Source organism: Neltuma alba, unplaced genomic scaffold (genome assembly GCF_004799145.2).
Source record: "Neltuma alba isolate B1F8T4 unplaced genomic scaffold, ASM479914v2 tig00012518_pilon, whole genome shotgun sequence".
Lineage (NCBI taxonomy): Eukaryota > Viridiplantae > Streptophyta > Magnoliopsida > Fabales > Fabaceae > Neltuma > Neltuma alba.
Window position 1 is genome coordinate 276,362 of NW_021636985.1, and position 25,759 is coordinate 302,120.

At 37.1% G+C, this 25,759-nt stretch overlaps 3 protein-coding genes and 1 long non-coding RNA gene across 10 annotated transcripts; 3 read left to right on the forward strand and 1 right to left on the reverse strand.

Moving 5' to 3' along the window:
* On the forward strand, positions 1 to 25,493 carry LOC114728011 (peptide-N(4)-(N-acetyl-beta-glucosaminyl)asparagine amidase). 5 transcript variants are annotated; one of them, XM_028914814.1, is made up of 18 exons: positions 1 to 14; positions 18,471 to 18,650; positions 18,735 to 18,788; positions 18,901 to 19,068; positions 19,232 to 19,330; positions 19,524 to 19,610; positions 20,564 to 20,646; positions 21,442 to 21,555; positions 21,985 to 22,039; positions 22,158 to 22,244; positions 22,400 to 22,455; positions 22,562 to 22,621; positions 22,731 to 22,818; positions 22,966 to 23,721; positions 23,806 to 23,866; positions 24,289 to 24,391; positions 24,957 to 25,091; positions 25,165 to 25,493. In XM_028914814.1, the coding sequence occupies exons 2-18, from the start codon at positions 18,573 to 18,575 to the stop codon at positions 25,247 to 25,249; spliced, it is 2,169 nt and encodes a 722-aa protein (XP_028770647.1). In that variant the 5' UTR covers positions 1 to 14; positions 18,471 to 18,572; the 3' UTR covers positions 25,250 to 25,493. The 5 variants fall into 5 exon arrangements, with proteins under 5 accessions (XP_028770647.1, XP_028770646.1, XP_028770648.1 ...); XM_028914813.1 differs by lacking the exon at positions 1 to 14 and having other exon boundaries at positions 18,392 to 18,650; XM_028914815.1 differs by lacking the exon at positions 1 to 14 and having other exon boundaries at positions 18,392 to 18,650; positions 19,235 to 19,330.
* Positions 1,649 to 5,281, forward strand: LOC114728016 (GDP-mannose 3,5-epimerase 2). Of its 2 annotated transcripts, none has more exons than XM_028914827.1 (7): positions 1,649 to 1,753; positions 2,755 to 3,165; positions 3,285 to 3,378; positions 3,473 to 3,602; positions 3,729 to 3,861; positions 4,520 to 4,727; positions 4,839 to 5,281. In XM_028914827.1, exons 2-7 carry the CDS (start codon positions 2,756 to 2,758, stop codon positions 4,992 to 4,994), a joined length of 1,131 nt encoding a protein of 376 aa, XP_028770660.1. In that variant the 5' UTR covers positions 1,649 to 1,753; position 2,755; the 3' UTR covers positions 4,995 to 5,281. The 2 variants fall into 2 exon arrangements, with proteins under 2 accessions (XP_028770660.1, XP_028770659.1); XM_028914826.1 differs by lacking the exon at positions 1,649 to 1,753 and adding an exon at positions 2,003 to 2,077 and having other exon boundaries at positions 4,839 to 5,245.
* LOC114728021 (calmodulin-like) lies at positions 7,807 to 8,663 on the forward strand. 2 transcript variants are annotated; one of them, XM_028914831.1, is made up of 4 exons: positions 7,807 to 7,964; positions 8,021 to 8,230; positions 8,333 to 8,419; positions 8,523 to 8,663. In XM_028914831.1, the coding sequence occupies exons 1-4, from the start codon at positions 7,875 to 7,877 to the stop codon at positions 8,655 to 8,657; spliced, it is 522 nt and encodes a 173-aa protein (XP_028770664.1). In that variant the 5' UTR covers positions 7,807 to 7,874; the 3' UTR covers positions 8,658 to 8,663. The 2 variants fall into 2 exon arrangements, with proteins under 2 accessions (XP_028770664.1, XP_028770663.1); XM_028914830.1 differs by having other exon boundaries at positions 7,811 to 7,950; positions 8,073 to 8,230.
* On the reverse strand, positions 11,544 to 13,415 carry LOC114728022 (uncharacterized). The gene is made up of 2 exons (XR_003738627.1): positions 12,364 to 13,415; positions 11,544 to 11,820 (listed from the first exon to the last, which is right to left on the reverse strand). It is a non-coding gene; the product is annotated as an uncharacterized LOC114728022 (long non-coding RNA).
* Positions 25,494 to 25,759: the final 266 nt, after the last annotated feature.

Consider the following 25,759-nt stretch of genomic DNA (forward strand, 5'->3'; position numbering starts at 1 on the left):
ATTTTCTCCTTCTTGTCATTTTGCATTCTGTCTTTTGATCCCGAATGTTAAATTCATTTTATAATATAATTTATATTATAAAATGAATCTTATATTTAAAAGCAAATGAATATTAATTTTTAAATATCACTTTGCAATACATTTTTTGTTTTGCTTTTTTCTTATTTATATTTGTATCAAAATTAGTTTTTTAAGTAATAGTGTTAATTTTCATTTCATTCTATTTTTGTTTTCACTCTCATCGTAGTAAGATTATTTTCTTCAAACAAAACAATGCCTTGATCTTCTCACACCTGCTATCTTGACTAAACTCAGCAACCCCATTAGTCTGATTGATGATTTGACGCATAATAATATGGAAGCTGATATCATCAGTATTAGGTAACTTGTGATATAATCACAATTTTGAATTTACAAGTGATCGTGGCATGTATAGATTTGTTTAGGTTTGATTGATAATGTATATTTGGTAAAAATCCAAATCATAATTTTTAAAATAATTTTACAATATATAAAGTAAATATATAAAAAATTATCTCGATTTAAATAAAAATATTTTTTAAAGTACTTTTGATAAACTAAGTAGGCTTATGATGCACAAATACCACTAAGAAAATCACAATCTTAGCAGCCATGACAGGCCTATTGATGGATTGATCTTCAAGTCGAACCTCTGACAATTTGGTTACATGCACAGTGCACAAACCAAGTTGACTACGCAAGTGATTCAGAGCATGGAAAGACACAGCAAAAAGTCTCTTTGCAATTTGCAGCTGGGGAGGATCTTCGCCGCTGCTTCCTCCAGCCAACACCTACAATTATTGAGTTTAAACTGAATTAGGTTGATTTCTTCCTGGACTATGTTTAATATGCCTACCTTAATTCACGTCACTCCTGAATGTTCTGATGCGTGCTGTAAACAGAAAGGAAAAACAAATCACTTGTAACTGAGAATTAGTTTAGAAGCAAAGGAATGTTTAGCTGGGTGGGTGGCCGAAAAGAGAGTATGCGATTTGGAGGGAAGACGCATCTGGGGAGGCCGATGAGGAATGACAATGGGGACAGGGATGAGAGGGAAGAATGGTCGAGCGTTGTGGCCTCTGATCAAATGAAGCAGCCAAGCCAGAGTCTTCCCTGGGCGGCCACGAATGCAATTATTGCGGCTGGCTTGCTCGTCCTTGCTTTTATCTTATATTAATAAATTACAAAGAGGCTGCGTAAAACATCAATCAATTAGTATTTCTGGTATGTAATATAAAAATTAGTTTAAGAATTATATTTAATGTTAAATACAAAATCTCAATTCACCTTGTTATATATTATTAAGAGGGTATTAATTCCAGGATAGTCATGATTAATAGGATATTTCAAGAAATCAAATTTAAAAAATACTTTAAAAAATCAATTTATATTTATTACAAATAACAAATTTAATAATTTTTTTTATCAATGAAATTAATTAAGTAGATGAGAATAAAAACTGGTATATGTTTGGCACCGCAAACTTAGCAGAATATTAACTTGTCCTGGTTTCTTCCTTGCTTCCTGAGTTGGGCCCACTAAAGTGGATCAATAATTCTGCTGGCCGCTCTTAATTTTGGGGCTTTGGACTTGTTCCACGCTCAATGAAATGTAATGAACCCCATGCCTCAGCAGTCAGGCGTAGTCAGCTGGCTGCGGAAACACCCCATAATCATACAAACTCTTTGGGAATTGGAATTGAGCGCTGCCTACAAATCTAAGCAATTTCCTGGTAATTTCCCTTCAGCCTCCTCTGCAATTAGTTTGTATGATCTGTTTAATGTTTATTTATCATTATTATTTCTCAAGCCATATTGCAACGTGTTCCTTTTCAAGGAAAAGCGAAATCCGTCATCACGTCGCCCTTCACATGCCCTTCCTCTCCCCCTCTGCCCCACTCCGAACTAATTATTATGCAGTAAGGGAAAAGTAATGGGTGGCTTTCCTCACTTGGTCTGCGTTTCCACTCTATATATGGCAGGGCCACTCATAGTTTTAAAATCTTCTTCTTCTTCATCCCACTTCTCATCCGACTCCCCGATTCTGCTCTTTACAGGTGCGCGCCATAATTCATTTTGTGCTTCACCTCTCAATTTGTTTCTTTCCCCTCACTTATTGTTGTGATTTTGAGCCATCTTTTGCGGTTCCTGTCATGCCACCATTCTCCTAATTTAGGGCTTAACTGTTCCTCGGTTTCTCTTCCCTATTCATAGTGCCTCTTGTGTGTCTAGATACAGATCTTCTTCATTCTGTTGCATACCATTCGTGCCGCGGGGGCGCGCCACTCGCAATTGTATTCTTCATTATGCCCCCGCAGTCTAGGAAGACGAAACAAAGGGTCTTCAATTTTTGATCTTTTCCTTTCCGCCGCGGAAACTGATTTCGGGTGCATGCTTTTCGTTTTTACGAAAACTTCGCCACCTAAAATTAGTTGACCGTTTAAATGTGCCAGCCTTGTATAGTTGCATTCCGTTATTATCTTTCATGTAGGCATGTGATGTATGTTTCTCCTGCAATTCTGTATTTAAAGTTCTTGTGTCTTTTGGACTTTTGCCGACTTGCCTTAGGAGGTTCTTTCCCTTCCCCTCCCCTTTTTAATTAAGAAGTTCAATTATTTATGAAATGTGGATTTCATCTTCCCTTGTGTCTGCTTCTCAATATTATCATTTGAGCCCATGATTTTAAGCTAATTGTCAACAAGTTCTGCTCATCTGACCTATTCAAGCGCTGCAGAATGGGAGGTGCCGGAAGAACTGAGTATGGTGAATACACCTATGACAACCTTGAGAGAGAACCTTACTGGCCATCAGAAAAGCTTCGAATTTCCATCACCGGAGCTGGTGGTTTTATTGCCTCCCACATAGCAAGGCGCTTGAAGACCGAGGGGCATTATATTATTGCTTCTGACTGGAAGAAAAATGAGCACATGACTGAAGAAATGTTCTGCCACGAATTCCATCTAGTTGATCTGAGGGTTATGGATAACTGTCTCAAGGTGACTGAGGGAGTTGACCACGTTTTCAACCTTGCTGCTGATATGGGTGGGATGGGCTTTATCCAGTCCAACCACTCTGTCATTATGTACAACAACACAATGATTAGTTTCAACATGCTTGAGGCAGCCAGGATTAACAAAGTTAAGAGGTTAGTGGTCCCATGTACAGGCACTTGAATATATCTATTTGGACAATTACTGAATAACAAATATGTCATGGTGTTAACTTTGATATATGGGGTGTACATGAAACACTTTTCTGCCCCAGGTTTTTTTATGCCTCGAGTGCTTGTATCTACCCTGAGTTTAAACAGCTGGAAACTAATGTGAGCTTGAAGGAGTCTGATGCTTGGCCAGCTGAGGTCCGTTGGTGATATTTCAATTTTTGATTGGGATGGTTCTTCTGTTGCATATGAAGGTTGTTCATTATGTGTTTAATTATTTTATTGGGTTTAGCCGCAAGATGCATATGGGCTAGAGAAGCTTGCAACAGAGGAATTATGCAAGCACTATAACAAGGATTTTGGAATTGAGTGTCGTGTTGGCCGGTTCCACAACATTTATGGTCCCTTTGGGACATGGAAGGGTGTGCCCCGAACCAAATTGCATTTTTTTTTTTTGCTTTGGTCTCATTCATGAATATGTCGTTGGACTTGTTTGATTTTGTAACCCTTCAATTTTTAAATTTGTTTCTTTGTTGCTATGCATACAGGTGGGAGGGAGAAGGCTCCTGCTGCCTTTTGTCGTAAGGCAATCACTTCCACTGATAAATTTGAGATGTGGGGGGATGGATGTCAAACACGATCTTTCACCTTCATAGATGAGTGTGTCGAAGGTGTACTTAGGTAAATCCCTGCTGATTAATCCTTATCTGCATATCCATCTTCACGGGGGTGTGTGTGTGATTATATCAATTTTTCAAAAGAAAGATGATTAGCGGGTTTCAAAATTGGGGCATTTTAAAATAAACTTGACGTGATTAGATCAGTCAACAGCTATTGAACTGAAGGGACACAGGAGGATATTCTACCTTTTGAAAAGTGAGGTGTTTGAATTGATCAATTAAGGACAAGATAACTAGTACTTTTCTAGTTCTTAATGTATGACCTAATTTAAGAGTTGATGTTAATCCTACATGTAAGACTTATTTTACATATTTATTAATTTTTTCCAAATTAACCCTATTAATATTTTCTTAACAATAAGCAAGTAGGGGAGAGAGGAGAATTAAGGAAGATAATTAGGGTGTTTTAGAAGAAATATATCATATTAACTAATTTAAGTAATATTCTTAATCTGCTCAAATTAATTACTACATTTGGTCCTAAATATAAGACCTCGTTTATAAACTACAAATGGGGTTTTATATTTAGGACCATAGGTAGTTATTATGTTTTATATTAAAGATCAGAGGAATGTATAGTTTTTAGCAAGCATGTGTCAATACATTTCATATGTATTTTTTGGCTCAGCTCTTTTTCTTTGGGCTACTTTGGAATTTAGATTAACAAAATCAGACTTTCGGGAGCCGGTGAACATTGGAAGTGATGAGATGGTCAGCATGAATGAGATGGCTGAGATTGTTCTTGGCTTTGAGAACAAGAATATTCCTATACATCACATTCCTGGGCCAGAGGGTGTTCGTGGCCGTAACTCCGACAACACGCTGATTAAAGAGAAACTTGGATGGGCTCCGACTATGAAGTTAAAGGTGACCTTCCAATTAAATTATTTCAAATGTCACCTCCTTTCGGTTTTTTCTGTCAATTTTGATCCTCAAATTGAGTTCTGCACACTCACAGTATCTCAAATCTGATCGCAGGATGGGCTCAGAATTACATACTTCTGGATTAAGGAACAGATTGAGAAAGAGAAGGCTCAAGGCACTGATACGTCAGTTTATGGGTCATCCAAAGTGGTGCAGACCCAAGCCCCTGTTCAACTAGGCGCTCTCCGGGCAGCAGACGGCAAAGAATAAATTACTCTCCCGAATGTTTAATGTAGGAGCAGACTCCTATATTGATATATCATAGAGGTCCGTGATTTAGGCTTATTAGCAATGTGATTTGCTGTCTGTGTGTGTGATGTGTAGACGGGGAGCTTTAATGTTTTTGTTGTGTTTTATGATTGGTTAAGCCACTAGTTGCTGCTCAAGGGGTTTCTACTGAGATGTAAGTTATTTTACTGGTTAAATAAGAATGCCCTGATTGTATTAGCGTTTGAGGGCCTGTTTGCCATCATGTTTAATAAGTATATTTTACGTAAGTCAAGACAAAACTTTTTTTACATATTTATCTCATTCTGTAAATTATAATTAAAAAACTGCTTACAAGTCATTTTAAATGGGTCCTAAAATTATCTAGGAGTATGTTTTATGTAAATTGAGGTAAAACTTCTGTTACATATTTACTTCATATTTTATAAATTATTATTAAAATATTATTTATAAACTATTTTAAATGGGTTTCTAAGATTGACTTCTACACCATGAAGAAATCTCTGGGGATGACCGGCAGTCTTTGTTGGAGGCTTACAGTAGAGCTGTCTGCTTGCCTGCTTTCTTCGCCCTTTTTGTTCCCGGAAAAAAATGAACCTGTGGACGCATTGGGAACAATATGGGAATATGATAGCATGGGTAGAGCTGGTAATACGGGCTGGGCCCGCGGGCCCAGCCCGCCAGCCCGCCAAAAATGGCGGGCTCGGGTTGGCAAAATGCCAACCCGCCAAGGTGCGGGCTATTCCAGCCCGCACCGTTTTCAGCCCGCTCCGCCGCGGGCTAGCCCGCTTTTTTTTTTTTTAAATTTTTTAGTTTTATATAATTTCTAATATATTATACAATATAATTGGAGGATTTTAACCCCCAAATTTCATATTTACATCTTCTCATCCATGTAATTGCATATGTAATACATACATAAAAGATCTACTTAATTAATTTGGATAAGAAAAATAGTCAAATTAATTATTTAGAAAAAAATATGTGTTAGTTTTTCTAAAATATCTTCTCAAATTATAAATTAATCCTCACATTATTTTATTATAACTCATTACTCAAGTTTAAAACTCCAAGTCCAATTTTAACATTACAAACTAAGCTCAAACTTATACAAATAATATTTTTTTAAAAAAAAAAGTTAGGCGGGCCGGCGGGCTAGCCCGCCGGCCCGCCTTGACGGGCTCGGGCTGGCAAAATGCCAGCCCGCCAAAGTGCGGGCTACTTCAGCCCGCACCGTTTTTGGCCCGCACCGCTGCGGGCTGGCCTGTATCCGCATCGCCAGCCCGCATTCCCAGCTCTAAGCATGGGTGGCGAGGATTTGCTTTGGGATCTAAGGGGACGGACGGCCGAGGGCCATTACCTTGTAGCCTGACGTAAGCATGGTGGGTCCCAGGGGCATCAGGGAATCTTATTGTTTCGGGTTCCTACTTCCTAGAATCATCTTCAGTGCGTGGTGTGGTCACCCCATGACGGAACGGACCTCCTTTGCTTCCCGGGTTTGCGATACCAATCCTTGGCCTTCCCAGCCTTTGTGCCCAAACTCTCTCTTCCTCTTCTTCATCTTCTTCCACCCTCCGGGGGGAATCTCGCCGATTGTTTTCCTCCGTTAGACCCTGTCATCCTAAAATTGTTATCAATCAATCAACTATTAACTAATTATAACATATCGGGCTGGTTGAGAATCATGCATTCCCCTTTTTTTGGGGGGGAGGAGGGTGGGAGATAGAGATGACGAAATAAAATCTTTTCATGGGGGGCATGGTCAGCAGAAATGAACAAGCTAAACTAGTAACCGCCTCGAATTCAAAAATGACGCCACCGACAAGAAGAAATATTTGGTAAAGCAGAACATGTTTATTTAAACAGCATCTCGGTGAAGAAATGCCGAATAGAACCCATGACTTCTCCCGCTACGGTGCTTCAATTCTGGAGTACAGATGTTCCTTTGAACCAGAATTCTTTATTAATTCATGTACGTTGGTTTTTGTCGGCAAAGAGACACTTTTATGTTAAGATTAAATCAGAGCTATGTTAATGTGGCCTTGTGAGGCTTGGAGAGGAGAAAAGGTCTTCCACGCATATGCTTGCTTGGTCTAGCAAGTTGAGGAGTCGTCACAATTTTCCAAACGCAATAGCGTGACATTTCTTCTATTTTGCACTCGATTTGAATATGATGAAGTTTGAATCTCAAGCAAGGTTACATTCTGATGATGACCCACAAATCAGAATCACAAAAGAGAAACGTTGATGTTTTGGGAGGCGTTGAGCTCGCAGGTATTTTCCCGATTCATGAAAGCCGCTCTCATTGGAAGGGAGAAATCAATTAGCATCGCTTCAATTACGGCGTCTGACAGCGCGTATTGATAATCAATCCCAAATGCTGGGCTACAGTACAATATACAAGCGGCTAGTCTGGTCAACAAGCAGCACGTGGCCTCGCCAATACACTGTATGTAATTATTAATAATAATCATCGAAATTCCTGTGTTCATACAGATGCTGAATTTGTCAAATAGATGAAGACTTCTGTTATTGTTGCGATTTATGTTTAAATGAAACAAGGTCCACCAAGGGAGGAGACTAAAACAATAAGTAAACGAAAAATTGAAGTTTCGCTCCGCACAAGGGGATGAGAGTGAGACGGACGGAAAAGACCGAGATGCTTGCATATGAATTGTATTATAATATAATATTATGGTAGCCGGTCAAATGGGCAACCTCTTAGCAGGCAATTTCCCACGCAGGAACAGGACGCACGCCCATATATATATAATTGGAATCTCCTTTCCTTTCTCATGGCATGAAGTGGACGCCCATGTTCTGTTTCCTTTCTCACTTGCCATTCATTCGTACTTTCATAGCATGAAGGACGCTCTGAGTGAAGAGCAGATTGCTGAGTTTCTGGAAGCCTTCCGTCTTTTTGACAAAGATGGGGATGGTATCTATCTATCTATCTAACTATCTGTACTTCTGCTCCCAACGCTTCCATTTCCACACACACACACAACTATATGCATATCACGTTCTTCAACCTCTGTTTTCTTGCTGTTCATGAAAAAGGCTGTATAACCATGGAAGAATTAGGCAGTGCCATCAGATCATTGGATCAACATCCTACCCAGGAAGAGTTGCAATTTATGATCAGCCAAGTGGATGCAGATGGCAACGGAACCATTGAGTTTGGAGAGTTCTTGAATCTCATGGCCACCAAAACCAAGGTATACATCACAAACACATATACATTATATCCCTGGCTATTATGGAACATCTCAGGATGTGTAAATATAATATGCACGTGGCTGCGTGTTTGAAACATGAAGGAAGCCGAAGCCGAAGCAGAAGAGGAATTCCAAGAAGCTTTCAAGGCGTTCGACAAAGATCAGGATGGTTACATATCCCCCTCCGAGGTACATATATATATATATATATATATAATATTAATTCACTCTGCTCTGGCCATCACTTGACCATTTGTTTTAATTTGGGGAAAACTTGTGCGTGCATTTACAGCTGAGGCATGTTATGATAACTGTGGGAGAGAGGGTGACGGAGGAGGAACTTGAGCAGATGATCAGAGTGGCTGATTTGGACGGCGATGGCCTGGTGGATTACCAAGAGTTTGTGAGGATGATGCTGGCTGTTTAATTATTTATATCAATCGGGGGGTGTTTGGATAGAAACCAAACCATAGTTTCAGAAGTGCTTTTACGGATTACGAAATAAATATGTGGATGAGATTATCTCGTTTTGCGAAAAAGTGCTTCTGAAACCATGGTTTTGGGTTTCCCAATCTTCATTACGCTGCCTCGGCTGTGATTAAAAGCATCATGTCGTTACATCTATCCTCCGCGTTGTGTGTATTTCGACAAAAAGTATAATTCGTACATCTTTTGTTTTATTTAATTCTTTCCCTTTAATAGGAACTCCAATTTCATTATCCCCCATCATTCCCTCTATGGAGCTCACTTAATTCTATTATACATCTCATCAATGAACTCTGTTAAAATTACTTGATATTTTCAATAATTACCAATATTTAACTCAATGTATCACCTACACTTACATTTCTCTTTACCCTTTTATCCACCACAACTCTTTCGATCATGTAATGAGGGGCAATATTTTTTTTCCAAAACAAAAAAAAACTGCACAGCCTTTGTGAGGAGATTTATATTTTGAACATTTAATTAATTTTCTTAAACGTGACTTGTATGTAGAGGTAAGAAATATTATATGGAGTTTGAAAAAATAAGGTGCTTCTAATCATAAGCAATAGTATGAATATCAACACCAAAGATGAAATACCGTACAAGACTCTGTTTTTGTTGTTCTTGAATTTTTGCCCGGCGAGACAACGTTAGGAACCAAGACTGTCCAGTACATTTGACCTCTTTTTTTTTTTTTTCCTTTTTTTTGGGTTTTGGGGCGGGGGGTGTTTGAAAGACGCGTCACTTTTAGGCACCTTGTCGCCAGGCAAGATCGTGCGTAATATTACATTTAGATACCTACAACGTAAAACTTAGGGAGTAAATAAAAATAATAACATAACTCATTATATTGCAGGTCTTATGTAAAGCATTGACTCGCGATCTAATTAAGAAAAGCAGTTACAAGTCATTATCGTCAGTTAACAACGTTATTTTATACGGAAGAATTAAACAAGGGAAATTAATCAAGGTTGGGTATTTTTGGCGTGAAAGTAGACATAAAGTTTAAATTTAAACACATGAGTTACGCACGGCACTCAAAGTAAAAATATGAAATAATTTTAAAATATTTTTTTTAACTGCATGCGTCCATGTATATCCTCCTGATGGAGGTCATTATTATCAAACTACTCCTCCGGTTCTAAATATAAGACCTTTATACAAGTGTGTATAAAGGTCTTATGTTTAGGACATGAGGAGCATATCATATTTTTACCAGTTTCATTATTTTAATGTGTTGATAAAATTTATAGGAACGAACACCGACCTGCAGCAATATGGGTTATTCTTCACACTCGGCATAATACATTAAATTAGTTGGTTCGCGCGGTCGATATTTAGTTATAAAAAAGTCAATATTTTATTTAATGTGAAATATAAAAAGCTAACAATTAACTGCTCTATATATTTTTGGAAGTTGTGACCTGGGAGCACGGGCACCATAGCTCATTCCAATTCTGCAAAATAACATCAAATTGGCTAAAATAAATAATTATATATCGAACCAATATCGATATGTTACGATAACACGGATCTAGCTTCTATAAAATTTATGAAATGTCAGGATATAAATTATAGACAATCGTACGCTCTCTGCATCATTCACATCATAGTCAATATTACGCTATTTAACTAAATTCAAATACTAATTGAAAATAAGCATGTTAAGTGTATAGAGTTAATTATCTGAGCTTTTTTCCTAAACTGGGATATAATAAAGACGGTACAAATTAAAGGTCATATTATCTGCCAAATACAAATAATATTATTTTGGCTAGATTTTGAGGCTTCTTATTTTAAAATTTTTCAATCGTTTTGTTGATTTCTGTATAATTTTTTTTATTCACATATTTTTGTATGCGTCCTTGCAGAATTTATGTTCGAATACTATAAGAATAACTGTTATTAATTAACACTGTCAATTATAAAAGTGAGATCCATGTGTACCTATTCCTCTACCTCTCTGATACTTAATGGGCGTGTTGTATATATTTCTATAATTTCTTTTTATCTCCTCTAAACTATTTCTTTTATCATACCCAATGCACTAATGTACTTGTTTCTAATATAAAAGCTAATTGAATAATTTGAGTAGATTAAAAAAATTAGTTAAGTTAATTATTTGTAATAAATAAATGTTGTATTTCCTAAAATACCCTTACTAATTATGTGTATTAGTTAGAACCATCATCTGATAGAACTTTTAACATGTTTACTACTACAATGACTATTTTTTTAAAAAAATAGATAAATAAATATGAAAGATAAAATGAATTGGGGTCTTATATTTAGAACTAAATTAAAAGTCAAACTAACTATTATATTAAGAATCGGAGGTAGTATTGGATTGGGTATGAAGTTATACTAATTTTAAAACAAGCCCCCCTTTTATAATTTAGTTGATGACAAATTTTATATAATCATGGGCGTGTCGTTTCTATATAGATTAAGTTAGTTACCGCTGTCTTCCAACACTAAAAAGAAAATCAATTAATACAGTTAGAAGGGGGCGATAGCTGCTAGAGATGCAAGTGGAGCATCCTTGGATCATGGGGCACATAATCAGCCTTGTAAATTGAAGCACTTTCCACCACTGCTAATCATCATCACATTCACTTCCCACACAACAACCTTAGCTGTTCTATTTCTTCGTACGTTTTTCTGGCAGTGGCACCTCCTAATGCTACTACCAATTACGAGGCACCATCCGGCGGTGATGTAGCAGTTAAACGCAGGGCCTGAGTGGGAAACTTCTACTGATTAAAGTTTCCCTCCTCACATTCTCTTTACCCTATTTTCCCTCCTGTCCAAGAGAAAGCTTAAGTGAACAATTAAATTAAATTCCAACTAAATGATCATTCATTGCTATAATTAAGCATATTGTCGGCGTCAAAGAAGCTTTCCTTTTATGCATATGGTTGCTGTTATGCCACCTAGACGACATATACACATACATATATATATATATGGCCAGTTTAGTTTGGTTTGGTCCGAATACATAGACCTCGAAAATCAGAGGTTTTCTTTTTCTTTTTTCCTCCCTTCTTTTCTTTCTTCCCTTTTTTCTCCTGATCCGGCGTCTTGTCCAAAATTTCATGCATCTGTCAAATATAATGCTCAGCGTGTATACGCTGTGTGTTTGTTTCCGCCATGTGAAATATGGATAAACAAAAAGAATTACTAACACTATTTCTATGTTTTTTGGGCCAAAAATTACTAACACTATTTCAGTTTATAATTAACTCGTCTGCCTCCTCATCAGTTGAAGAAACCGTAGTTTCTGGCACGCTGCCCGCAGAAAGCTGGAGAACTCTACTTTCATCCAACAACGGAGGACTCGCGCGGTCCCTTTATATTCTTCCAACGGATAAAAAATCAGGTATATATCTCCAAGTCTAAGCTTTGCAATCCATATATTGCATTCTATGCATTGCATCATCTAGCCTCTCTGGGTTGGGCAATAGATCTGCAGCATGATGCGCTGCTCGTATATAATAATATCATTTACTAGTTATTAATTATTAACACTGTGCTTTATATGATGCCTATATATATAACTCCATCAAAAATAAATAATTTAAAAGGCAACACATAAAGCTTATTCCGCGCTCACTAATGGGATCTGTGGAAAGGGACTCAATTACCCAAAGCATGCCGGAGACGAAGGCCTGCGTGTTGATGAGCTTTAACGATTCCATTTATTAGATGGGCACATATAATAGTATTGCCCAGATCTGGAAATTGGAAGTGGGCTGTGATTCATCAGTCACAAAAAGAACAGAAGAAATGCAAAACTGAATGTAGATATACGAATCAGAATAGTTGCAAGAGAGTAAAAAAGAAAGGCATGTGTTTGTGCGTGTTACACCGGAGTGCAAACAAACAGTATATGACGAACATGTACACCAATACAGTTGAGAAGCACCACCCCCGAGGCTTGACCAAACCGCGTTCCCCTCACTTGAGGATTAATTTGTACCTCAGAATTTAGATTTCTTTACTTTTCAATGGATAAGTAAGGGAACGAAGCGTGCGTGAAATAATAGGAACTGTTTAGAAAAGCATCAATGTGGAAAAAGAAGATACCAGACCTTTTTCTAGGGTTTGAGGGAGGTGGTGAGCAGATCGGAGAAAGCGAATCAGCTAGGGCAGGGATCGCTGCTCCCATTCAACAGGTGAAACTGCCGCATGATCTGTTCCCGCCACATAAGAAGGTGAGCTCAGATCATGCTGGCAGCTTCAACTGCTAGAGGGTGCACCATGAGATTATCGCACCTTATACTTACCCCTTCCTCCGTCTCCGTATTTTCCAGGCTCTTCCTCCTTCTCACTGCGAAAACGGAAGAGCGGTGGGAGCACAAAACATATATAGCCAACAAAAGGCATATATAGAAGCAGACGCAGGCAGTCCCCCACCCACCCTTCCTCCTTTTATTCTGGACCCTCTTTTTTGCTTTTTTTTTTTTTTTGGTTAAATTAGGGTAGACTTGGACCATCTCTGGTAGCTACATACAATCAATGGGGAGGAGCCAGGCAGTTTTGGGATTTTGCGTGTCATATTTTTTTGTCCTGTGTCATGTGTCAACATTAACATCTGTCCCTCTCTCCCTATTTAATTTTCTTTCGCGTTCGCGTGCCTTTGCTGTAGCATCTACTCAACCCAACCCTACTTTTACATATATGTATGGATATATAACAGAAGAGAACTGCACAAGATGGAGAGAGGGATAGGCTCAGAGGGGGCTGGGTGGGAAAAAAATGCAGTGAGAGAAAACGATCAGTCACGGGATGGACAGGCGAGAGGATGGATGGATGGGTGTGTTAGGAAGAGAGATGGAAATTAAAGTAAAACAAGGAGAGAGTGTGGAGAAGTGGTCCCGGCGATCGGGAAGAATTTAAAAACATCACGCTCACGCCACCACATGCAGCCATCCAGTGTTTGGCTACTGATGGCTTGGCTTGCATACATTTCTAACTTCTCTCTCTCCAGCTATCTCTCCTTCTAATGTCTTATTGTCTGTACGTGTTGTAGTATATGTGAAAGGTAGGCATCAACTAGCTTGGAATCGACCCAAATGGAGTATCCAACACATGTTTAAGCGCATATTTATATATACAGGGGACCAGCCCATTTTTAAATTTGCACCCTTTTTAGCTATATAGGCCTCCATCCATGTTACCGGTCACAACCACAACGGCTAAAGCCTGCTCATACTTGCAGTATTACAAGAATATGCTATGCAGTGGGTCAGCATAAATTTTCTCTGTTAGCCTTACCATCAACACTTACCTTTTCTTTTTAGGCTCTGTTCCTGTCGCTTTTTAGTTTTTACTCACTGTTTTTTTTGTGTGGCTTTTTTATTGAGCTCTGTGTCGTTTCGCCTTATCTCTAATATACAGTTTAGAGCAAGTTAATTAGCACACTACTAATAATAAAGACGTCTCCGAGTCTTCTAATTCCATGCTTCAATTTATCTACTAATATTAGCATGTATCATACACTGCCTTCGCCCTTAATTATAAGATCTCATTTATAGTCTATAAATAGGGTCTTATAATTAATGAATTGAGATAGTATTAAATCTGTCTTCTTAAATTTTATGTACCGTACAAGCAAATTAGGTATTACCTGAAATGATGTATTCTGTGTACGTGTTTTCGAATAATTTAAAAAGGAAAAAAAAGGGAACAAAGTGAATGAAGCAATTCGATGTTGAATTGATGTTTTGATGGTTTCTCTTTTGCAATAAATTAAGAACACGTAGCCAATTAAGCATGAGCCTTTTGAAGTTCAACCTAATTGAGCTTCCTCCGGACAGCTGGACCCCGCCGACTCAGTAATTATATAAAATTGAAGTTAAACTCTACTCGAACATGCTTTAGCTTGATTTGATGCGAGGCGTGGTGGACTTTTGGAGCGTAACAAGAGTTCATCTAAAATTTGAGCTCTAAAGCTAAACACAGAGGCTGTCGCGATCAATAAAAAAAAAAAACCTTACTTTTGGTCTGTTGGATTTATATAATTTTAATGAGTGAACTTAATTTGCTAATCAAAGACACTGACATGACGTACCTTGAGCATCGATATTGGAAAGACCCGCCCCCTCCCCCACGCAAAGAAAAAAAGTCATGAAAAATTAAATCTGAGAAGCTAAGTGAATGAATGTACAGAAACCATATCCAGCACAAGGACTAAGGGTGCGAGTTTTATAAATGAGGTATTTTTTTGGAGAAAAATAGGGAATAAATCATTTCAGCCGATAGGAAACAAAAACAACAGGGAGGAGTAAATCCTGTCCAGAAAATATTCACAACAAACGAGTCCTCACAGCTTCGTTGCTAGTTTGCTGTAAGTCAGGCATATGCTGAGATCCTACAATCTTGGTTTATCTTGACACTCTGTTTTCCGCAAAATCTGAACCGTTTAACTCTCTGGATATAGAATTTCAGTTATCTAATTTCTTATCCAATTTACTATTCATTCTAACAGTACTTTTTCTTATTGAATTATCAGGCAATCTTTGGGTTAATAGGCAGGTGATATCGATCCTTGCAAAGAGTCTCTAAGAACATCAATCTACATGAGATCTCATACAATTCCCATTCAAATGGGCGATAGCCCAGAGAGAAAAAGAAAGGGGTCCCCAAAAACTTTTAGTGGGAGTTTTATTTTATTAAAAAAATCAGGGTACTTTAACCGTATAGTCTATATAAATAATACTACTTTCTGTCCTGAATATAAGAGTTCGTTTGACTTTTATTTTGATTTTAAACATAAGACTCTAATTTATTTTGTTTATCATATTTATCTTTCTTTTTTTTTTTCTAAAGTAGCCCTTATATTAATAATGGTAATTCTAACTAATATGCTTGGTTAGCAAGAATATTTTAAGAAAGACAATACATATTTATTATAAATAACTAATTTAACTAATTTTTTAATGAAATTAAATTAGTAAACTAGTATTTATTTGAAAGACCGCTCATCTTCATGTAATGGGAGATGTCACCCGCCAAAATCTCCAAATTGGCTCGCCCCACAAGCTAAGTGCACGTACGCGATGCTGCCTTAATTCCTTTTTTTTTTTTTTTTTGACCAAAGCCTTAATTCCTTTAATATGCACAGAGTACACAACTTATATTAGACTGTCATTCCTCTAATTTTTCATCAGATATCAGTTCATCATTAAGACCATCAATGCTTATGTAATGAAATTTATGATCAATATTAGTTGCATTATTGTCTGCTGCAGACTTATAGCTGCGAATAATATATAGCTATATAAACTTCCTATAATGCCAAAAAAAAAAAGTGTCTGTAATTAGTTAGGACAAACATCAGGGTCACCATTATTTCCGAACTTTGGCATCCATGATGAAGCCATGTGCGATCTTCTTCATAAATCCCGGTCGTCGCATAATTCATCCGTACCCGCTTCCGTTTTAAGAGGTGTTTGGATGCTTTAAAAAATATTTCTCATAAATACTTTTTCGTAAATCGAGATAAATTCTTCTATATATTTATCTCGTAGACCATAAAATTATTTTTAAAACTATAATTTGATTTCTATTTACACAGTTTTTTAGTTTTCGTTTTCGTTCTTTCATAGGGGTCAGATACATTTGCTCACGCGCGACGCGTGCCAATACAGAGAGGAGGCAATGAATTTGGAAAGTAACTTTCCGAAGAAAATTACCCGCGTGAAGCGGCGTGAGTTCCTTAATCCTTAGCCTCGTGGCGCGTAAATGATTAGATGCAGCGCCAAGTGAGAAGACGTTTCATTGTGGACCAATCATTTGTGAGAACAGTTATTATACAAGACCTAATTAATTAATTTGATAAGATTAAAAAAAAATTAAATTAGTTATTACAATAAATATGTATTGTCTTTTATAGAATATTATTACTAATCATGTGTATTAACTAAAACTACTATTTGATGAAATATTTAACATGTGTAATTAGTACAATGTAATAACTACTTTTAAAAAAATTAAATAATTATGAAAGACAAAGTGAGTTGGGATTTTATATTTATGGTCAAATTAAAAGTAAAATTAACCCTTATATTAAAGATAGCAGATAATATAAATTAGAGATGGAGTACACTTTATTCTGGATCATATAAAGGGTTCATAAAGAGGATGGGATTTTTCACCAAGCAAACATGGTTATATTAAATTAAATTAAATCATGTAGAAAAGTCACGGTCTGGGATAATAAAGCTGAAGCCTTGAATTTTATTGTCAAGGGAGATTACTCAAATCAACGAGCCATGTCCCTGTGTTTTTGGGTATGGTAACAACATCACATCTTCTTCTTCTTGTTTTTTTTTTGGACTAGCAACAAACCATTTCTTTTTCTTTTTTTTTGGTTCAAATGGAGCATAATTTGTTCCAGATATAAACTCATGATCAGACTCTTCAGCAAAAAGAAGGGAAAAGACAAAAAAGCACTCGTGATCAGATTCGGCTAGCTAGCAAGCCTAGCCCAGTGTGTGATCCGCGATTCTCTAGTATAGGCCTCGGCACTTTTGACTAGGGGTTTTAAGGCCTACCCGTCCCAGTCAGTCCGTTGCAGTCCCAATTTTATTGGAACGGAATGAACCCATCGCGAAATTTTTTGGGATAGAACAAAAAAGGAATCGGGACAAGACATGGGACGGGGTCGTCCGTCCCGATCCCCTCCCGATTCTTTTTTTTTAATTTTTTATCCTATTTATATAATATCATTTTTTTCATATTTTTTTAAGATTTGAGATTATTGTATGGAAGTATAGATATATTTATTTAGAGCTTTTATATTTGTTGATGATTTAAGATTATTGATAATTAGACTTTTTAGCAAGTTTTTATTGTGTTAAAAATTTTTGTTTAAAGTTTTTAATGACTATTATATGTAATATTTTGGGCTTTTATTTAAGAGTGTCCAAACAAATAAAAAATAAAAAGATGTTTTTATAAAACCTAAGCCTAAAAAACTATAATTAAAAAAATCAAATTTTATTAAAAAAAATTTTTAAAAAAATATCGGGACGTCCCAGTCCTGTCCCGACCGAGATCAGGACAACACTAGGATTGACCGGGACACCGGACATATTTTCTGTTCTATTACTGTTCATCGGACGAAATCGAGACTGGCTTGTCCCAGTCCCGATTCGTCCCCTGAACAACCCTACTTTTGATTCATCTCCCAGTCTTTTATAAGTCAAGTGTTATTTAAACATCAACATTCAGTACTTACAGTGTTTCAAACAGAATTATTGTCAGTAAAAAAAAAATATGTGCCTAAATTAAAAAAAAAAAACTCAAACAGAAGGAGAACTAAAATAAAAGGGGGAAAAAAAAGACTACAGACAAAGCTAAAATCATGTATTGGCTAAAGATCATATGCAATTTTGAAAACATTTGCCCCCTTCCCTAAGAACGTCAATATAATGAATGTGCAATTTTAATTGTCATAAATGAATTTGAAATATCATTTTTTACGAGACTTGTATTATTAAATTTTTTTAAGAGACTTATTTTCATATAAAATACAAGAAATGAAGAGTTTACATTTTGCGTATTAATTATATTATCCTAATCATGCCTTTAACATGTTTAAACCCTTCAGCATGAATTAACAACCTAATATTGTAAATTTGTACCCTAGTCCGTGGGCACTGTTTCTCCCGTTGCCCTGCAAAGACCATGACCATCCCTTCTTTTTGCCCCAAAAAGGGGTTGGAAAAAAAGGATCGAAAGGAAGAAAAACAGCTGACAGCAAACTCTCACTGAACCATCCTCCCTCCAACAGCTCTGACATTTCAGCTTCGGAGCTGCGAAACCAGCATTATCGAAGAAGGAGAACATGGTGGCCCGAAAACTTCAAGTGCTTCACAATGACTCCAACTACGATGTCGAATACGATCCCGACGATGGCTTCGAAGTATGCCTGCGTTTCTCCCTAAAACAATTTCCTCTTTCTCCCTCCGCTGCTGCTCCTGTAACGCGACTTCCTTATCTTCTGCAGGTTTTCAAAATCCAGCTCTTCTCCCTCACCTCTATTCCCCCCGATGAGCAAAAGGTCTCAGTTCTTCTTCATTTATTCTGTCCTATACTTGTCCTTATGTGCGCAAGAGTTGGCGAAATTTTGTGCTTTCTTTTTTTCATCGATAATTCATTAATTCTCGGTACAGATTTATGGCTGTGAAGGTGATCGCCTCGTGGCAAGTGACTCGGATCTCAACACAATTTCCGATAAACTGCGATTGCTTTCCATCGACGAACATAAACAGCAGACAGAATCAAGCATTCAGAATGCCGAATTGATGAAATCAGACGAGGAGTTGGCCAGACTCTTGCAGGTGCTCCCCCCCCCCCAAAAAAAAAAAAAGCCTCCTTTCTGGGAGAACCTGGGGTCCTCTTTTCTGAGGTTCCGGCAATGGATGTAAATTTTGAAGTGCATATCATATTTATTTGAAATTAATTATCCTTCTCTTTTATCTATATTTCTGTTTGTGTGTACAGGAGGAGGAGGAGGCGTTGATGTTGCAGCAGTATCTTGCGAGCCAAGATAATGGACAATTTGAGAATAGAATACGGTCTTACGTTGATAAAATCCAAATGGTAATTTCACATGGCTGGTCGCTGAGAGAGATGAATACACGACATTTAAGTTCTTGAAGCTGGTTGTAAAAGTAAAAGTATTACATAGTCAATGGAATAGAATAAATTGGATTCCCTTTCCTAATGAATATTTACAACTCCAAATCTTCAATGGTTCCATCTTTTTAGTCTTCTTATATCCTGATTCCTATAGTACGAGGATTCAAGACGCCAGGAAGCTGCTCGGAAAACGGTTCCTGTGGAAGAACTTGAGGAGAAAGCGTTGGTTTCCTTGGCCAAGGTTAGTGAGTTTCTTTGTCTCTTTAAAATGGGAGGCATGACATGTGAGCGTGTTCAGGGGGAGGACTACGGGAACTTGAAGTCAATTCTTTTGATAGAGTTGCTTCTTTACTTATTATTTTAAGAATTGGGTGCCAAATTGATTGGTGGTTGAGTTTGCGATATGAAATGATGAATATAAAAGCCCATTCAAGAAACCTTTTTTGGAGACGGAGGTCTTCACTAAGGAAGTCTCGTCATGGTTTACGTGTTCGCATTTTTTTTTATAATCATTAATCGGTTTCGGCCTTGTATTCTAATGTAATGTTGGCCATCGGTACGCGGGTGATTTACAGGAACGCTGATAGTGTATATAATGGAAGACCACAAAACGGCAGGAACATTATCTGATATAACGTAACTCTTTAAGACTAGATATTGACTACCTAGCCCTAATTGGAAATGAAGATCTAAAAGTCACATACTGTTGAACTCTTCTGGAAATTGTTTCATTCTGGTTTTCTCAAGGACTTTTGGATATCGTTCGTTTTTATCTTGGTTCTGTTTGAGTATTGAGCTTGAGAGTTGAGATCTTGTTTATATTTTATGAGCACAGTGATTTAGATCAGCAGACGGAAAGGCAGAGAGGAAGGAGGAAGAGGGAGATAATTTGAGAGAGGAAGGGAAGGAGGTTGGAAAGATATACTAACAATTCAATTCAGTATGAAAAACCAGCATAGGATTACTGTTAGGGCTATTTTTATAGGGAGCCCATAACAGTAAATTAAAATAAAATAACACGCGAGAGAATAAATTACGTTTTGAAATGAATTAAAAATCTAGAATTTTCTTCACCTGGAGTAAGTCTTTCACTGTTTCGTGTACCCTAATATTCCCTTCTTATTCTCCATCGCATAGCTTGTTTAATGCTGCTATGATATATGGTGATTGGTAAATCTAACGAACATTTTTCAGGAAGGGAACTTCAGTCCATCAAAATCTGAAAAAGACCATGCTTTTCTCCTGCAGCTGCTTTTTTGGTTTAAACAATCCTTCAGGTATAGATAATTAGTCATTACGTTTGCTGTTAACTCTTAATTTAAAATAAAGCGTAAACCATACTTTACTCCTTTTGGTTTGGCTCAAAGTTAGTTTGTCCGTTGGGGTTTAAATTGTGTCATTCAACCCTTGGGCTTTCGTAACATTAGAATTTAATGACTATGTAATTCTTATATTCAAATTTTAATTGAGGTAAACTTGTGAATGTTGAAACAATGAACAAATTCGCTGTAAAATATCTGTTTCGCGAAAAGTTTTAAACTTCTGCTGGCATAAAGCAAGTTATTTCTACTTCCGAATGCTGCCTTGGTCCCAATAATAGCCTTAGAGACTATGGAATTCTTAAAATCATAAGTGATGAAACATACTCGCAATTATGGAAATTTTCATGGTTTTAGCATTCATGTGATTTTTCTGTTAAAGACTAAAAATACCATAGAGTGGTTATATGGCACACGCATAAGCCACAACGAGATTGAATGACACACTTTGAATGAGGTAACAATGTGATTTCGACCTTTGCCTTGAGTGTAAACTGCCCTAAAGTGATATGTTGATCGTTAATCTTTCCCTTGACATTGGATAGAGCAGAATTCTCATGTTCATTAAATTGTGAAACAGTTTTTCATTTAATTATAATTCATTGCTGCTGCGATGTGTTGCTCATGTGCCGGCAAATTTTCATATATGTTCTCTTCTGCAGGTCTTATTTTTATTGTTTTCCTGTACTAGTTGCATCTAATCATTCTTTTTTCTTTTTTATTTTGTGGCGGATTTATGCCCTCTTCCAATAGATGGGTTAATTCGCCAAATTGCCATGATTGTGGCAACAACACTATAGGCCAGGGCATGGCTGATGCTCTTCCTTCTGAGACTCTTTATGGGGCATTCAGGGTTGAACTTTATAGGTATGGCCATAAAATATATCACTTAAATTTTGGTGTGGGTTTTCCATTTTCCTTGTGCAATCTTCATGGCTTGCAGCTTCTTTAATTACTAAATTTAAATGTAAATGTCTGAATCATCTTGTAACATGTTGGATGAACTAATTGTGCACCTCCATTGTGATTCAGTTAATCTTCATATATATCTTCAACTTTTATTTTAGGAATCAGCTTAGTGGTTTCTATGTAATTAAGACCATCTTAGTGCTTCACGATCACCAAGCTATTTCTTGTTAAGTAGTTTTGCTTGCAATTGTGGCCATATTTTATTGCCATTCTGTGGTAACCTTTCTGATGATAAATCTTTGCATTGAGTAATTATTTTTTTAAATACTTTTGTTGCCATTTTTTTTTAACTGTCAGTATTTATCTTCATCTATTTTCGCAACACAGATGTACCATCTGCTCCAAATTCACTCGTTTCCCTCGCTACAATGATCCAATAAAGGTATTTAACTTCTGATAAAATGTTAGTTTTATAATATGTTCTTGGCTAAATAGAAAAAGCAAGGGCTAAGTGTGGTACGTGTAAATGGTTATTCTCATTCTTTGCTTTTGATTTGCAGTTAGTGGAGACGAGAGAGGGCCGTTGTGGGGAATGGGCTAACTGCTTTACACTCTACTGCCGAGCTTTTGGCTATGATTCACGACTGGTCTGTCCCCACCAATTTCCTCGCACAACATGCATTTAAAGAACAACTTTAAGTCCTGTGACCTCTGAAGAAGCTATCCTTATCTAGTTAGGGAATATGTATGTCAGTATATTTGCTGAGGAAGTTTTCCAATGCTGGTTTTGGTTTATCTCCAGGTTGTAGACTTTACGGATCATGTTTGGACAGAATGCTTCTCACAATTCCTGGGAAGGTAGGATTGACCCAAAAGCTGCTTGCTTTTATATTCTGCTAATCTGCTGCAAGAAATTTATTTCTGCTGGGGCGTTACTTATCTCTGAGGTCTTTTGATTTAACAGGTGGATGCATCTTGACCCATGCGAAGGAGTATATGACAAGCCATTATTATATGAAAAGGGGTATATTCACTTTTGTAGTGCTTTTATAATTTTTTGTTTGGGGGGTGTGTTAGTGCAGAGAAATTTTTGTCGTTCTCAGTCTTGTGTCATTTTCTCATATATGCCATAGGTGGAATAAGAAATTAAACTACTGTATTGCGGTGGCCAAAGATGGAGTTTATGATGTCACCAAACGGTATACAAGGAAGTGGCATGAGGTAGATTTTGCAACTATTCTTTTAAAAAAAAAAGAAAAAGAAAAAGAAAAACTATCTACCTTATCAATAACGATTTTGAAACATGCATAATATCTTTAAAGTGTTGGTCTATTGATTACTGTTTTTCCTTTCAATTTGAGATCGTAGGTTCTATCTCGACGTACTATTATTGCAGAGCCTGCTTTGTCATCTGTGCTCGCTAATATAACAGAAGAATGTCGAAGAGGCCTTACATCTCAACTACTTTCAATCATCAAAGCCCGTGATCAGGAGGAAAAACAACTTCTTGAGAGATGTTTACATTCTGAAGATGATGTCTCACTGTCATTACCTGGAAGGAGAAGTGGGGATGAGGAATGGCGTAAATCCAGAATGGAACTTGGTTCCAACAAGAATTCTACTCTAAGTTCTTCTTCATGCCCTGTTCGTCTGTGTGTAGACGAGCATGTGACAAGAATATACAATGCATTTTGTCCCATCCTCTTTCGATTTGTTGATGAACAACTAACAACATCTGAAGCTGTCGAAGTACTTGGGATTATGCAGGGAATAGTCTTGAATCTTCGAGATTCCCCCTTCAAAACTAGAAGGGCCTCATCTGATTCAGCTCAAAATAATCCAATATTTCAGAAGTTGTTTCCATGTTTTGATGAGCTACTCAATGCTCTTTCACTGGAAAAGAAGGTGAATACAGATGGAAGGGCTGAAATTTGCTTGGCTGGTGATCCTGTTAGAACTTCTTTGGCATTGCCTGTTGTGCTGGATGCTCTGGATGATATGATGTCCAATCTTGAAAAATGTGAAACGTTCAGTAGAGATTCCCTTGCATTGCCCATGCTGAAGTTGAACAGAATACACTCTGGTTTGGTTGTTGCAAGCGCAGAAGAGTTGCCTTTTGGGATTGTAAGTTTGTGTAGAGCCAGCTTAATTTATGTTTCTTGTTACTTGTATATTAGGCGATATTTAATTATGAATACTGTGTTTCAGGTGACATCAGCATTTGATGGAAACAGGGTGTCAAAATGGGAAGAACCAAATGGTGCTAGAGGTACGATTGACCAAATGGAATAACTTATTTAATGCGGTCGAGAATGTGACAAAAGCTTAAATCTAGTTGTGTAGAGCTTACTAGCCAATATGCTGTTATAGTTTCTAAGGATTATCTGGACCAGGTTAGCCAGGCTTTGCGCTGTGTTTCGCCCACCATTCTGCTATACTAAATACTTATCTCGCTGAATTTTATATTCTCAACTAATTCTATCCTGATGAAATAAATTTCTTATGAAATTAGATAATACCTCTACTTATTACGTACAACCAACTATATGTTGAATACAGGTTAAATGCCGGCATCAAGGTGTTATCCTACTTTATCCCCAACCTTCTCTTCCGTTTTCATGAGGTTAAAAGCTACAAATGTTACTTTCCTTATTCTGATATTAGTAAGTTAGTTTTTTGCTGATCTCGTAGGTTGTTGGATCGAGTATAGAACACTTGATAAGAAGAAGTATGAACTTGCAGCATACGAGTTGATGTCAGCCAATGATGCACCAGAAAGGGATCCAATGGATTGGTACGATCCTTAGAACATTTGATGAAATGATGTTTTACCCATCCTTTTCCTTTCTTGAATAATGGGCTCGGGGAAAACCACATGAGAAGACTGAAAAGTAAAGAAAGAGGAGTTTCTGTGTTGAGTTAGAGATGAGGAAGATTACGGAGTCAAAGCTATTATTAAACACTTGGTTAATAAATGCTACCATCTACTAACTTCGAACTATTGACAAAGAAATGCAACCTGAATAAATGATATTCTAACGAACAAAAAAGCAAAAACTGGTAATATGAGTGCAAAGGTGTAAGTAAAGGATCCTTTATGTTCCTGTACTCTTGTCTGTCTTCTTATGAATAGCTCATTTGCTTCAACGAATGAATTGTAATTGACTCCACCGAAAAAGAGCAAATAAAAATAAAAATAAATTGCAATTGATGCTTCTGCGAGGGACTCTTTTCTGTTGACCATTTTCTCTTAGAAAGTTGTGGTGAACCTTTCTTTGTTTTGTCAAGAATATTCAGGTTGTTGCTTCAGTTAAGACAACTGCTCTACATCCATGACCTTTTTCAACTTTTGTTCTCAGGATTCTTGAAGGGAGCGAAGATGATGGGATCAGCTGGCAAGTTCTGGATAAGCAAACCTCTCAGGTCTTTGAAGATCGTTTCCAGCGCAGATCATACACAATTTCCTCAGCGAGTTTGCCATCTAATGTTTTCAGGTATTAGCCTCTGCATTCCTTGGCCCTGCTGTATATTTTCGGCTACGGACTCACAGAAGATATGCATTAGCAGGCTGAAATTTCTGGCATCTAGAGATGTTCAATCAACTGCTCGGCTGCAAGTTGGTAGCATTGACTTCTATGCAAGAACAACGTAAAGTGTAAAACAATTGCCAGCTGAATTGGATGGTGTAAATTTCCTAGTTTTCTTCCCCAGGAGGGTGAAGATTCAAATTGCCTTTGTCGAAAAGGCTTGTTTCTATCATAATGAAAAAGGGGACTAGATTGACCTAAACGGGTTAAAAACCCATCATTGACTGGTGCATTATGTGTAAATTGTACAAGTGATGCATAACATTATTAATGCAGTCAGCCAAGCTCCTTTCATGTTCAGCCATAAAAGGAGACGTAATCTCAAGATTCTATACTTTATCACATGTAACCGAAAAGTAATAAATAAAACATCGTCAAATAGTCAATGATGCTCCGCTGAAAAAGGTTTTGGAAAGCGTTGGTCGTGACTAATCCGCAAGCAAATTCCCGTTCCAATTACACATTTAAATTTGGACCTCATTTGCTGGGAACCTCACAGTTACCCGTCAAATGACAAAACCTTAATATTACCAACTTTTTATGTCATAGGTGTGCAAATTGTCATAAAATCAAAG